The sequence below is a fragment of the Bicyclus anynana genome, chromosome 12, assembly GCF_947172395.1.
Source record: "Bicyclus anynana chromosome 12, ilBicAnyn1.1, whole genome shotgun sequence".
Lineage (NCBI taxonomy): Eukaryota > Metazoa > Arthropoda > Insecta > Lepidoptera > Nymphalidae > Bicyclus > Bicyclus anynana.
In genome coordinates this window covers 9,665,201-9,678,538 of record NC_069094.1, presented here as the reverse complement: position 1 = coordinate 9,678,538, position 13,338 = coordinate 9,665,201, and the positions used below count along the sequence as shown (strand labels likewise).

Here is a 13,338-nt window from a genome sequence, read left to right as displayed (position 1 = left end):
AAAATAATGTTTAAGTTAAGTTAGTCGAACCATTTATATTCATATAAGAATTTAATAAATATACTACCTGCTGAAAATGTAGCTTTCCAACCAGCTCCATTGTGTAATGAGTCAGACATAAAGCGTATGAGCATTTCGCCACTTGAAGCAGTTAAAGTAATTCTCGGCTTGATTGTAAATCCGTTTTCTGAATGTAGTCGTAATCCACTTGGACTTGATCCATCAAAAACTTGAACTACGTCAGAAGGATGAATATTGAATTCATCAAATTTAAGAGAGAGTGGACCACCGTTTGGATTCTTAACTCTGTACAAACACTCCTGATTATTTGGGTAATTACTGAGGCCATAAGCTGGAGAAGTAAAAGTTCCATTTGCTGCTATTATAGTCGCTCTACAACCTTGTGAGTACCTCATATTGAAGCCCTTTTTAGAATCTCCGAGGCTAGTACGGAAGTACATATACATATGATTAGTAGTAGATATAACTACTTTTTCATTGTCTTCTCCAGCTCCAGTTAACCTTGCAAGTACAGGGCTTGATGGCATATTACCGTCTTTGATTACAATATAGTCTCTGTTCATCTCTAAATCTAAATCGTCAATTTCTAATGAAACTATTCTGCCTGGCTGTGCCTCGATAATATACATACATTCTAAACCACCAGGATAACTATTTGGATAACCAGGGGAGGTTAACACTTGACCCTGAGGTGTTGCTCTAAGTACGCCCCCACAATTTGAAGATTCAGTTTTCCACGAAGCACGGAATCCTTTCTTTTCTACAGATCCATCGGAGCTAAATTTAATTATCATAAAGTTAGAAGCAGATACGTAAATTTTATTAGATAAATCTTGTTTCCCTGATAGTGTAGCTAGATTAACAGATTTGTCTTCGGTTCGTCCACCAACTAAGATTTGAACAGTATCAAAAGACTTTTCAGTTTCAAAATCTTGGAACTGTAGTACGATATTTTGCCCCTGGGGACCTTCGAGTGTCCATTTGCAGTCGCTGAAGGGTGAATATTTATGAGGATAGTTGGGGCTTTCAACAACATCTCCGCTACTGGCCATATAGAAGTGACATTCAGAAGCGCAATCCATTTCGTCAGATGCATCGCCACAATCGTCTTGCTTGTCACATTTGAAGGCCGCATTAATACATCTGCCGTTCGAACAATGGAAGGTTCCTGTAAAATTCAATAGTATTGTATCAATTGTTTAAAGAACGTTGAGCTAATTTGACATTGTTTGTAAATAAAGGCTGACTATTTAAATTATCCAACCATAACCTACAATATATACTCATTTTGTAAGAAAAGGATTAACTTTATGAGAGTAGGAAGCGTGGTGCTTACCTGCAGGACAGGCAGTTGCTCTGCACATAAAGGGTAGTAGCGTCTCACAAGTTGTTAGTTCCCATGATTGACTGTCTGAAGTAACATGAACATCTACACATTCTCCCTCTTTGGGGTTTGGTTGCTTTAGGTCCCAGAATCCTGCATATTGAGACACCAACGCTCCAGCAGCCGATTCCAAGGTGTTAGTTCTAAGATCATCTACAGTTGCTAAACCAAGCCAGTAGTGATTGTTACTAGGACTAGATGGCACCAAATTTGCAGTCATATTATTTTCTGTATAACTATCTATAACTATCAACTCGCTCCCGTACCTGGAATAATCGTAAAAAATATAAATATGGACATAGTGATTAGAAAGGAAGAAAGAAGAAGATGCATTGTATTATATTTGGATGTATTCAGCAAATAAAGAATTTGTATTTTTGTATTTTGTATTTAAGGTTAAATAGTGTTAATATTTGTAATTATTCATGTCATACCTTCGACATAATTCCGCTGCTTTTTCCCACGAATGCCTTATATTGAAGAATTTATAGCAGTGTAGACCCTTCAACTCCCAACCTGAAAAGAATATAAAAAAAACATTAATAAATAGTATTCATTTTCAACCCATATTCGGCTCACTGCTGAGCACGAGTCTCCTTTCTGAATGAGAGGGGTTAGGTCAAAAGAAGATTCCACGTATGAAGGTTTCCTCACGATGTTTTTCATCATTTGAGACACATGAAATAGTTTCTTATAATGCACGTAACTGAAAAGGAGGTGCATGCCCCAGACCGGATTCGAACCTACGCCCTCCGAAATCGGAGGCAGAAGTCATATCCACTGGGCTATAACGGCTCTCGTGTATTTTAGAGTACAATATGTCTACTAAAACTACTAAAATTAAATCCAATAAATGAAAATGATAAAGAAATAAAAATTCTTTTACCACTAGAAAGCCACATAATTTTTGAGTACCATAGGCTATATTTTATCCCCGTATTCATAAGTAATATAGGAGTATATTACTAACATTTTGATTTAATTATTACCAAAATAATCAAGACTTCATTATCCCTTTACATTGGGATATTTGTTCGAGGTTCGTCTACGAAAACGAGCAAATAGCAAGACTTTCTCTTTGTAAGGGCAAGGTGAATTCTGTAGAACACTTTTTACAAACAATCGCAGTAGACATAATTATGAGTTCGTCAGTTCTCACTTAAAGAAAGTGGGGTATGGTAAAGAATAATTAATTATATCGTAAACTAAGTATCACGGTCACGTAAATATAATTTGTGGAGTGTAATCAACGTAATGAACTTTTGAACAAATTTAAAAATATGCTCAGAGGCACAATTATCCGCCCACTTTTATATACTCGCGTCATATTAAAGAGGGCATAATTGTGCCTCTGAGTATATAATAGTCCATCTATTCCGCGGATACCGTTTTGTTTTGGATGTAAATTAACTGAAAGAAGGCCCTGTCTGCCAACTGACTATTGTAAAACGCCAAAAATCTATCAAACCTTATCACTACATCCAAACAACAACAAATAAAGCCAATCAGACTTCCTAAAGGACACAAACTACAAGGTAAACAAAAGATTGTCAGACAATATTTAATGAATCGAATTTTGATGAAGGAGATAAATATCAATTTTCAAGACAAATCTATACTATTATTATAAAGCTGAAGAGTTTGTTTGTTAGTTTGCTTGAACGCGCTAATCTCAGAAACTACTGGTCCGATTTGGAAAATTCTCTCAGTGTTGAATAGCTCACTTATAGAGGAAGGCTACAGGCTATATATTATCCTCGTATTCCTACGGGAACGGGAACCACGCGGGTGAAACCGCGCAACGTCAGCTAGTCTATACTAATATTATAAAGCTGAAGAGTTTGTTTGTTTGTTTGATTGAACGCGCTAATCTCAGAAATTGCTGGTCCGATTTGAAAAATTCTTTCAGTGTTAGATAGCCAATTTATCGAGGAAGGCTATAGGCCATATATTATCCCCATATTCTTACAGGAACGGGAACCATGCGGGTGAAACCGCGCGGCGTCAGATAGTGTTTTATATACAACATTCACAGTTTTTCTGTAGTGTATTTAGTATCAGCATTGCACCCGTGCAAAGCCGGGGCGGATCGCTAGTATTATATATTTGTCTTGAAAGTTGATTAGTACATGTGAAGTCTGATGTCTATTTTAAAACAACACTTCCGAGCATGTCAATAAAAAGCAAACGGCGGCAAATAGAGCGTGTGAGTTCGTCGATCATCGTGAAGACTGCGATGGATTCGCGCATCGCTGCACACTGCAATACGATGCAATGTTTGACCTACTTCAAATTCTGCAGCGAAAATCAGCGAAAACATCACATCGACTTTAAAAATACAAAAAAAAAATGAAAAGAAATTCTAATTTCAAAAAAAAGGAGGAGGCGTATGTTGTTTTTATGTTTGTTACCTCATAACTTCGTCATTAATTAACCAATTTTGAAAATTATTTTTTTGTAGTAATTGTTTTCATTTAATTTTCACGAAATAAGTAAACGAAATTGTCCCTACTGCAGCGTTGCAATACTCTAAGATGCGAAAAATAACATCGTACCTATATTATTTCTATTGATCGGTTTGAAAGCGGTGCCAAATAAACACAATAAACACCGCCTTCAAACAGAAGTCGGTTAATTTTATTGTTAAAAAGATTATAATTGAGATTCAATAATCTATTCCTTATTCCTTAGACACTCGGCGTGCCCAATCTCTAACCTCTTTCAAACGGCTGGTAAACATGCACTTTTTTCCTCCCTGATCTTTTAATTTAACTTATTAATCCAAATTACGCTTGTATGTGTATGTTTTATTTATTATTATTTTTGAATTATTTTGTTTATTTATTTTTCTTTTGTCTTCCCTTAGATGCCGTCTTGTTTTTGTTTTGCAGGTTTTCATGTATGTATGTATGTGTGTATGTATGTGTGTATGTATGTATGTATGTATGTATGTATGTATATATATATTTCTTTGTATATATGTATAATGTAGTTAAGTATAGTCTATGTATTATTATTATTATGTATTATTGCTTAATATTTATGTATTTAAATTACTTAACTTTTCTTATTTTTTGTGTGCGTATACCCGAATCGGTGCTTACGTTTTTTTTTTTCTCTTCCACAGTGGTTGTCTGGAAGAGATCGCTCTTTAGCGATAAGACCGCCATTTGTACATTAGTTTCTAAGTGTTATTATAAGTTATTGTTTATTTTTGTTTTTAATGTACAATAAAGTATATTTCTTCTTCTTCTTCTTCTTCTTCTATTCAATAAGTTATTTCGCAGCTAAAACTATTAAAGTTTTAGTTGCAAATTACTAAGTAAATAACTAAACGGAGTGTCGCCTTGTTGATAATTTTATAAGGAAGAAAGAGCTGTTAATTAAATGGCGAAGTAGATTTTAACTTAATAAAGTACTATTGTTCATAGAGTTTAGTGTTCTATGTGAATGTAGTCGAGCAAGTTTGGTTGTTTCATTCTGGTTTCTAACTTGAAACTAGTTAGTGGTCACGACCTCACTAGTGTAGTGTTACTTGATCATTTCGAAGTTGCTAAACAGCATGTTCTTATTTAAAACGCGGGTCGAAATATTTTTATATTTACTTTATTATAAGAATAATCACATCACGCTAATCACACTATCACATCACATCACAATCACACTAAAGGCGAAAGTTTGTGTGCAAGTGTGTGTGTATGTTTGTTCCTACCTTACGTCGTGCGCCTTTATGTCGCCGTAGGCTACTGAATCGATTTGGCTGAAATTTGGAATGGAAATAGATTTTACTCTGGATTAACACATAGGGTACTTTCATCCCGGAAAAATCCAAGGTTCCCGCGGGTTTTGCGAAAAACTAAATGCCACGCGGACGAATTCGTGGGCGTCCGCTAGTACTAAATAAAGAAAAGCACGAACATTATTATAATTTCATCATCATCATCATTATCAGTCGATGGACGTCCACTGCTTGGACATAGGCCTCTTGCATGGACCTCCAAGCATAACGGTCTCGAGCCGCCTGCATCCAGCGGTTCCCTGCGATCCGCTTGATGTCCTCGGTCCATCTAGTGTTATGATTTGTATTCTATTAACTCATGATTATTTATCATCATTATTACCAGCTGATGCACATCCATTGCTGGACATAAGCGTCTTTTAAGGACTTCCATACATCATGGTCTTGAGCCGCAAGTATCCAGAGGTTCCCTATAATCCGCCTGATGTCATCGGTCCATCTAGTATTGGGTGACCAACACTAGAAGGACCAAAGAGCAAGTTCGATTTTTCAGCACATTGCGTGCGCCGGTTCTTCGAAATATATGCCCCATCCATTGCCATTTTAGCTTCGCGTCTCGTAGAGCTATGTCGGTAGCTTTAGTACTTCTGCGATACTACTTAAGTCTGATTCGTTTACCCAGAGATACTCCAAAGTCAATATATAGCGATCACAATCATTAGATTATTATAATTAATTAAGAGGTTTAAAACTGAATATGCACATTATTAGCATTGCACAGTAATTATGTTTGAGGTCAGTCACCCAAACATAGTCAAATATGAAAAAAATCGTACTGTTTCAATGGTGATTTAAAATTATAATCACAGAACGGTGATTATAAATTGTAATCAATACGAAACCAGTTCGTGTTTGTTGGCCCAAGACAATAGTTCACCGACTTGTGTTGCAGTAAACAATCCATTATTACAAAACTCGAACTTGTAGAGTCAGTACCAATTATTTTTTGCCTCTAGTATTAAGAAATCGATTTTAGTCAAAACAATATTTATTTCTTTTGAGTGATAGGTACGGTGCATAAAAATACACTTTACTAGCCGATGCTTCGCTGTTTCACCCATAGTACGTAGTTCCCATTCCCGTGGAAATACGGGATTGAAATATAGCCTATGACACTCACAAATAACGTAGCTTTCTATTGGTAAAGAATTTTCAAAATCCGTTCACTAGATGCAGAGATTTCGCCCTACAACCTCACAAACTTTACCTCTAATATTGTATAGTATAGATAAATCATTATTCTTCAATAGTATTAAGAAAACTATGTCAATGATCTAAGGTGGTGTAAAGGTGGTGTGTTTTGTATTATCAAGGTTTGCTGGAATTGGAATATGGCCTACCACAATTCTTGTAATATTAATCATAACCTTCAAATTAGACATAAGGGTGTTCATATATTTAGACCCCTACTTTACTAGCGTCGCTTCGATTACAATAGGTTTAAAAAAAATCTCATCATAATCGGTCAATTCTTTTAGAATCTACCATGCCATACATACAATACTTACAAGTATAGTTACACAGATAAACCGTAACTGCTCCTGATTTTTACGTCGGGACTTAAAAATAATCATTACGTCAATCATACGTTGAATTTAATGATAAACATAAGACTTCTACCATTCAAGTAGGTAATAACCAACGTCTTACAGTTGCATTTAATTCCCATAACGGTTGCGGATGGCTTGCTTTATAACTGTATTAAGGGAATCAAATAGGTACCACGGTAACAGTTCTACTCGTATGTCTTATAAATGCTCGCATGCCCTTCAAAGAGACTAATGCACTACATCACTATATAGTCTATCTAACGCATATTGAATTACCACGTCAAATAGACTATTCCGAAGCTCGATAGTCTTGTCTGGATCCGATTATGGAACGTATTGAGAGCTGCCATGGTCTAAAATTAATGTAGTGGTAGCTTACAAGACAGGGCTCTAAGATATTTCTAATTACTTAGATAAAACAGGAAGGGGTAAACAAAATTGAATAATAAAACACTCAAATAAGGAGAAGTTGGAATAGAAAAAATGTTTATAAATCGAAATGCGTTAATAAATTAGGTAAAATAGGCTTTTATAATATTCTTTACAAGTTACCCCTGGACTACAATCTCACCTGATGGTAAGCGATGATGCTATTTAAGATGGAACCGGGCTAACTTGTTAGGAGGAGAACGAAAATCCACACCCCTTTCGGTTTCTACACGACTTCGTACTGGAACGCTAAATCGCTCCTAGCCTCCCATCAGCTAAACCTGGACCAATTAAGAACACCTCAGTCGGCCCAGCTGGGGATCGAACCTAGGACCTCCGTCTTGTAAAAGCATTACTGCGCCATGGAGGCCAACGAGGTTCAACATAGAACAGTTAAAAAGTCCCTATATTCCGTTAATAAATAAAGCGGCTTTTACGATCTTTGAGTATTTAGATAAAAGCTACAAGCCGCAAATGTTAAAAGACATTTCGCCGCATAGACATGTTCAAGTTATTAGGAGGGAAAAAAGATCAAATTATCCACATCCGTACTACTTATTGATATCCCACATAGGATGTACTCGTACGTATACGTACATAAATATCAATCGTGAGTCATTCAAGTGTATGTGACTGAAGTAGCGCCTTTCACTTACGAATGTGACTTCAAGGCTGTTACGCCTGCTCATGAGGAGTAAATTTTAATATTGATACTTCAATATTCATATCTAATTAACTAGCTGACGCTGCGCGGTTTCACGAGCGTGGTTCCCGTTCCCGTAGGAATATAGGGATAATATATAGCCTATAGCCTTCCTCGATAAATGGGCTATCTAACACTGAAATAATTTTTCAAATCGGATCAGTATTTACTGAGATTAGCACGTTCAATCAATCAAACAAACAAACAAACTCTTCAGCTTTATAATATTAGTATAGATGTATAATTGATAAGTTTTATATATTTTTAATAACTGTACTTGGTTATTTCTCTTCTATAGATTCTGTTAATGTCGTAATTTGGAATTCGGGGAAAATATTTTTCGTGCAGACGCCCAGCGTGAAAATACGGTGATAAAATATAGCCTATGACACTCACAAATAACGTGGTTTTCTAGTAGTAAGGTGGCGGTTTATCAAAACCGGTTCTGTAGATCCAGAGATTACCGCCTACTGGCCTATAACCTCACAAACCTTACCTCTTTATAATATTAAGTATAGAGTTACTAGCTAATCTCGGTACTACATTTAACCCATAAGTAAAAACCTTTTTGTGAGTTGTAAATTATGTAATTTAACCGATTTTCTTTTATATTTATTGTATAGGAACACCATTAAGATATTTATTAATGTTGTCTTTAAAACTAACACTTTAAGATGACAATGAATTTTTACGAATCCCTTGAACTGTTGCACTATTTAGGCAGATTTAATATATTGTTTGACGCTAACAATTCAAAACTACGATCCTTGAAATATAAATTATGCATAACAGTGTAATGACGCTGAAAAGTGAAATCGGACCATTTAGTTTAGGTACCTACTTTTATTATCGCAAAAACCGTTTTATTTATATGCAGCTAAAGTGAAACCATATTACCTAAATTGTACACATAAACCGGCTTTTACGAGAGCAATTTTCTCCAAATCCTGTGCTAACAAATGCATTGTTAGTAATTCTGAATACTATGTTCTTGTATAACTTGTACCATCAACTTATATCGCAAGACATAGGGGTCAGCGCACACCACTAGAATGATAATAAAATGTTTTTATTAATTTAATTATTAAAAATAATAATTAAAAATTTGCTGAATTGTGGGTTATTATAGAATATTATAGTACAATTTCCAACAAAATCTAATTAAATCAGCGTGCATAACAATATTTTACAATAATTTGTTATACTAATTTAATGATAATTATTCACAAAAAAAAAACCACATGAGCTTGGAGGATTTTAACTGACTTTGAACTACGTTAGTAATTTCTGCTTTATCTTTAGGGATTGGGCCCGCTTAATATTTATATCTCATATTGAGTGAGGGTTTCAAAGGAGTTAAATATCTCGGAGTGTAATTAATTAAAATAATATCTTAACGTCTTTCCATCTATGATCTATCCAGTTAGGTATAAGGAATACGTGGCTTTATACACATTACATAGATGTTCGCTGACCGAGGTACATTATGTTAACGTACGTAACTTACATTTAAATAATAAGTTAATAATTAGTTAATTTCCTTTTTAACCGACTTCAAAAAAAGGAGGAGGTTCCTCAATTTGACCGTTTTTGTAATTCCCGTTTAGTTTTTAGTTTTATTTCATTGTTATTTCTAATGTATTGTTTTATTTTATTGCATTGGTGTTTTGTTTATTTATTGGGTATGTTTAAAGTAAGTATATGCAGTATGTGTATACAGTGAAATTTAATTTAATTTAAAGTATTTTTTTAACATTTTATTAAAGACTTGCTCTTTTAACAGTAGACGTTTCTTCCGTCTGGTGTGCGGATGACCTTACTGTCGCTTTTCAGTAAATATGTAAAGCTCTCCTTAGCTGCTTTCATCCCGTGTTTAACAGATGGAAATTCTCATGTCGTAGTGGTATAAGTTTGTGCTGTTGAAATTCCTATTAGATGCTCGTATGTTAATGCTTTTACTAAGAATATTAGTATTACTTTGTTTGTATATTTTAAAATTTTAACTGGTCAAAGTCGGTACATTTTTCTTATATTATAATACCTAATGTGACTTTGATGGTTGGATGGATGAATGTTAGTTACTCTATATCACAAATACTACAAAATATTTATATAACTTTTTTTTTAATTTTTATCTACTAGAATCTTTAAACACCTTTAAATACCTTATCTTTAAATAGCTATCTATCAATAGCGAGGAGTCTGAGCAACCTGATTCCTAGCGGTGTACCTTTTAAAAATCCATACTCGTACATATTCATAATTATAATTTATTTTATACACTCGAAATACGTATGTCATTTTACTACAGCATTTCTACAATCTGTACAATAAACCCTGCGCGCATCACTAAACATGACCGGGTTACTTTAGCCTTCGCTCCTTCGCATAGCATCTTATAGCAATTTATCTTATTAATTTCAATATTGGACTCTACATATACATACATTAATTTATCTAAACTTGCAAGTATGAACATAAACCATTTGCTTTGCTCTTGCAAGCAAAAAGAAATTATACTTCAACATTCACAGTCGGATATATCATTCATACAACGTATTTTCTAGACAACGGACGGTAAATAATAATTGTTACTCTCATGCATAAGCTGGCTTACTAAGCAACTGACCCAGATCGTGATGCTCCGAATATCGCCGTGTGCCAACTTGTGAATGATCTAATAGACCTATTCTAGACGACCGTGAGTTGGACGAGCATTCCACATATGTATATTGACCGATATTATCTATATTTATATCGTAAAGAGGCAATATTTGATTGTTTGTTTGTTTGTAATGAATAGGCCCTGAACTACTGAAACGAATTGAGAAATATAATTAGTCAAATTCAAAATTCAAAATTCATTTATTTCAAGTAGGCTCAGTTTACAAGCACTTTTGACACGTCAGTTGACTATTTGTAAAGATTCTACCACCGGTTCGGAAGGCAGATTCTGCTGAGAAGATACCGGCAAGAAACTCAGTCATCAATGCATATAAATAAAATTGACGTGTCTTTCTGTAATTTGAAGATAACTGTGTTTTATCAAGTGCTTATAGTTATTTACACAATACTAAACAATAAAATAACAAAAAAATAAAAAAAATATGTCTGAAAAACTGAATTTCACATGGACGAAGTCACGAGCGTCTGCTGGTCATATAGGAGTACATATATAAAAATTGTAATTGCGATTTGTTAGTTTCTCTGAAACTTAAAAATTTTGTTTGGTTTGAATATATTTTTGGTTTTGTTTGTACTAAACAGGTTTTTATGAACGCAGAGCTGTTGATGCTTCAAAGGGAAGTATGTTTTTCTTACATTATTATTTAATTAGTAATAAAATATTTTATAAGTAGAATGTACATGTTTAATATGTATCTTTTCCTCATATTCGTATTATACGAAAAAGATTAACTAAAAAGACGTGTCAAATATGGAATCTCTATTTAGAATAACAAGGTGCAAGTTCCTTCTAAATTTTAAATTATAAAGTAAAATACATACAGTCATACATAGATAAAACAAACAAAGTAGGTAAACATGTGCCTACCAAATCCACATCATTTAATAGCAGCACATAAATAGTACCAATCGAAAATTGTCTTGAAATCAAAGTAGTTATAGTATGATTACTCGTTAATATAGTTGACATTCATAACGATAATGACCAAGGTAAGTTGACAATCAACTACCAGTCACGGAGATGTAATTTAGATACGTGATATTGCCGGTCAGACGATATCTAGGTAGTGAGTAGCATAAACATCGTTGTGCTGCGATTAAGTTCTAGGCCACTGTAACGGAACATGGCAAGCCAGCGGCAAGAATATAATGTAGGGTTTGAAAAACGAATAGCCCAGAATCCCTGGAACATTTTTACAATTAATTACTATCAAGTAAATTTTCCGTGAGTAGCTTCATCTTGATGAGACGTTCAACTTTTTTATTTACGATAATTCTTGATTCTGGTAGCTAACTGGGTTACCAGGTAATACAAATTTCTGAGCGTCGGAACGAGATAATGTACCACGCAATTTGTAGGACATAGGCTGATAATAGCAAATTTTAGCTGAGTCAGGTCCATTTTTTTGGCACAACATATTTTCTATATAAATGTATTAGTTTTAAGTTATTATGTAGTTATGTGTTGTGTTAACAAATAAATGATTTCTATTCTATTCTATAAGTTGTTAAACTATTAATTTTGCAACCGTAAAAAAGTTATACATATACCTTCTCGATTTTGAAAATTATTTTTTTAACCGGGAACGGGAACTGCCAATACATTGGCCAGTTCTTAAAACAAAGCTTTCTTTAACATATCTTTCGAAGAAGAAATCGAGAACTAAACATAGGTAAGTAAGTTGTTACTAAACATAGCCTATTGTTTATACTAAGAGACCGGAAATTCCTTAGCTTTCACCATGCAATTTGGGTGTGGCCAGTCAGTCGATGACTCCAATATAGACGACAATAGAACCCTTATTAGATTCGACATTCCAATCACATTCTATCGTACTCAGATTTTAAAAGTGATTTGATTATTGAAATTTAAGCTAAATGGCCTAGAATACATACATCTAGCTTAGTATAAAAAGAAAGAAGGAAAAGATCTTTATTTTTAAGTAGTGGCACATATCACAATATTAAATTATAAAATAATGCACCTGTCCCCTTAAACAGTGGAAGCAGAAAATGAATGCCCTGCGATGTGTGGCATAATTTAGAAAAGGTCCCAATTTAGCATTTTACCATACTTCCTATAAACTAAGATACAAACTCCGGGTTTTCATACATCCTTACATATTCATTATGTTAATGAAAATGTTTGTATGGATTTTTAAGAGGTGACCCGGCCTGTATGGACTCTTCGCCGCTGGTATGCTGCACTCATTTTCAGTTAGGAACCAGTTCAGTTATATTGCCATAATTATCTCATTTCTTTGAGAATATCGAGTTAAAAGTATTTGCTATACACCACAGCTGGTAAAAAATTTCAACGTTTGCATCATCAGGTATGATTGCAATCGAGCGCTATTCAAATTTAAAATTCCATTAACTACTATAGAGCCTGGATAAAAACCAGGAATTCCTTAACTGGAGTCTGGACTACGACAAAGCGACCCGTAGTTCACACTTCACACTTTGCACAGCGTTTTCCTGCTCGCAGCGCAGAGTTGAATGCTTGTATTCGGCTTTTTAACGAGAAAACTTTAGCTTTTTGTACATTCCAATAAATCTATTAAGTCCTACAATGATTGCAGAAGTTTCCTGTGTAAAAAAGAAGTTTTTCCCTAGCAATTTAAAACTTCAATTAATAAGTTAGGAATATAATAAAGAAAAGTTTCATGGCATTTTAGGAGCAAGTTTTATTAATATCTGAAAAAAATCAGTATGTCTCAGCTTGATGGTGACTATAAAGTTTGAGTTGCTCTTTAGTTAAAACAAA

General features: G+C 34.3%; 1 protein-coding gene across 2 annotated transcripts in view; it reads right to left on the bottom strand.

The window, feature by feature from the left end:
* LOC112049762 (uncharacterized) overlaps nt 1-13,338 on the bottom strand; it is a 105,991-nt gene that overhangs the window by 18,257 nt on the left and 74,396 nt on the right. For both annotated transcript variants that reach the window (XM_024087791.2, XM_024087792.2), the window contains exons 4-6: nt 1,840-1,921; nt 1,358-1,671; nt 68-1,189 (exon numbers count right to left, since the gene is read on the bottom strand). In XM_024087791.2, the coding sequence (XP_023943559.2) occupies nt 68-1,189; nt 1,358-1,671; nt 1,840-1,921 (1,518 nt within the window). The remainder of the gene's footprint in view (nt 1-67; nt 1,190-1,357; nt 1,672-1,839; nt 1,922-13,338) is intronic.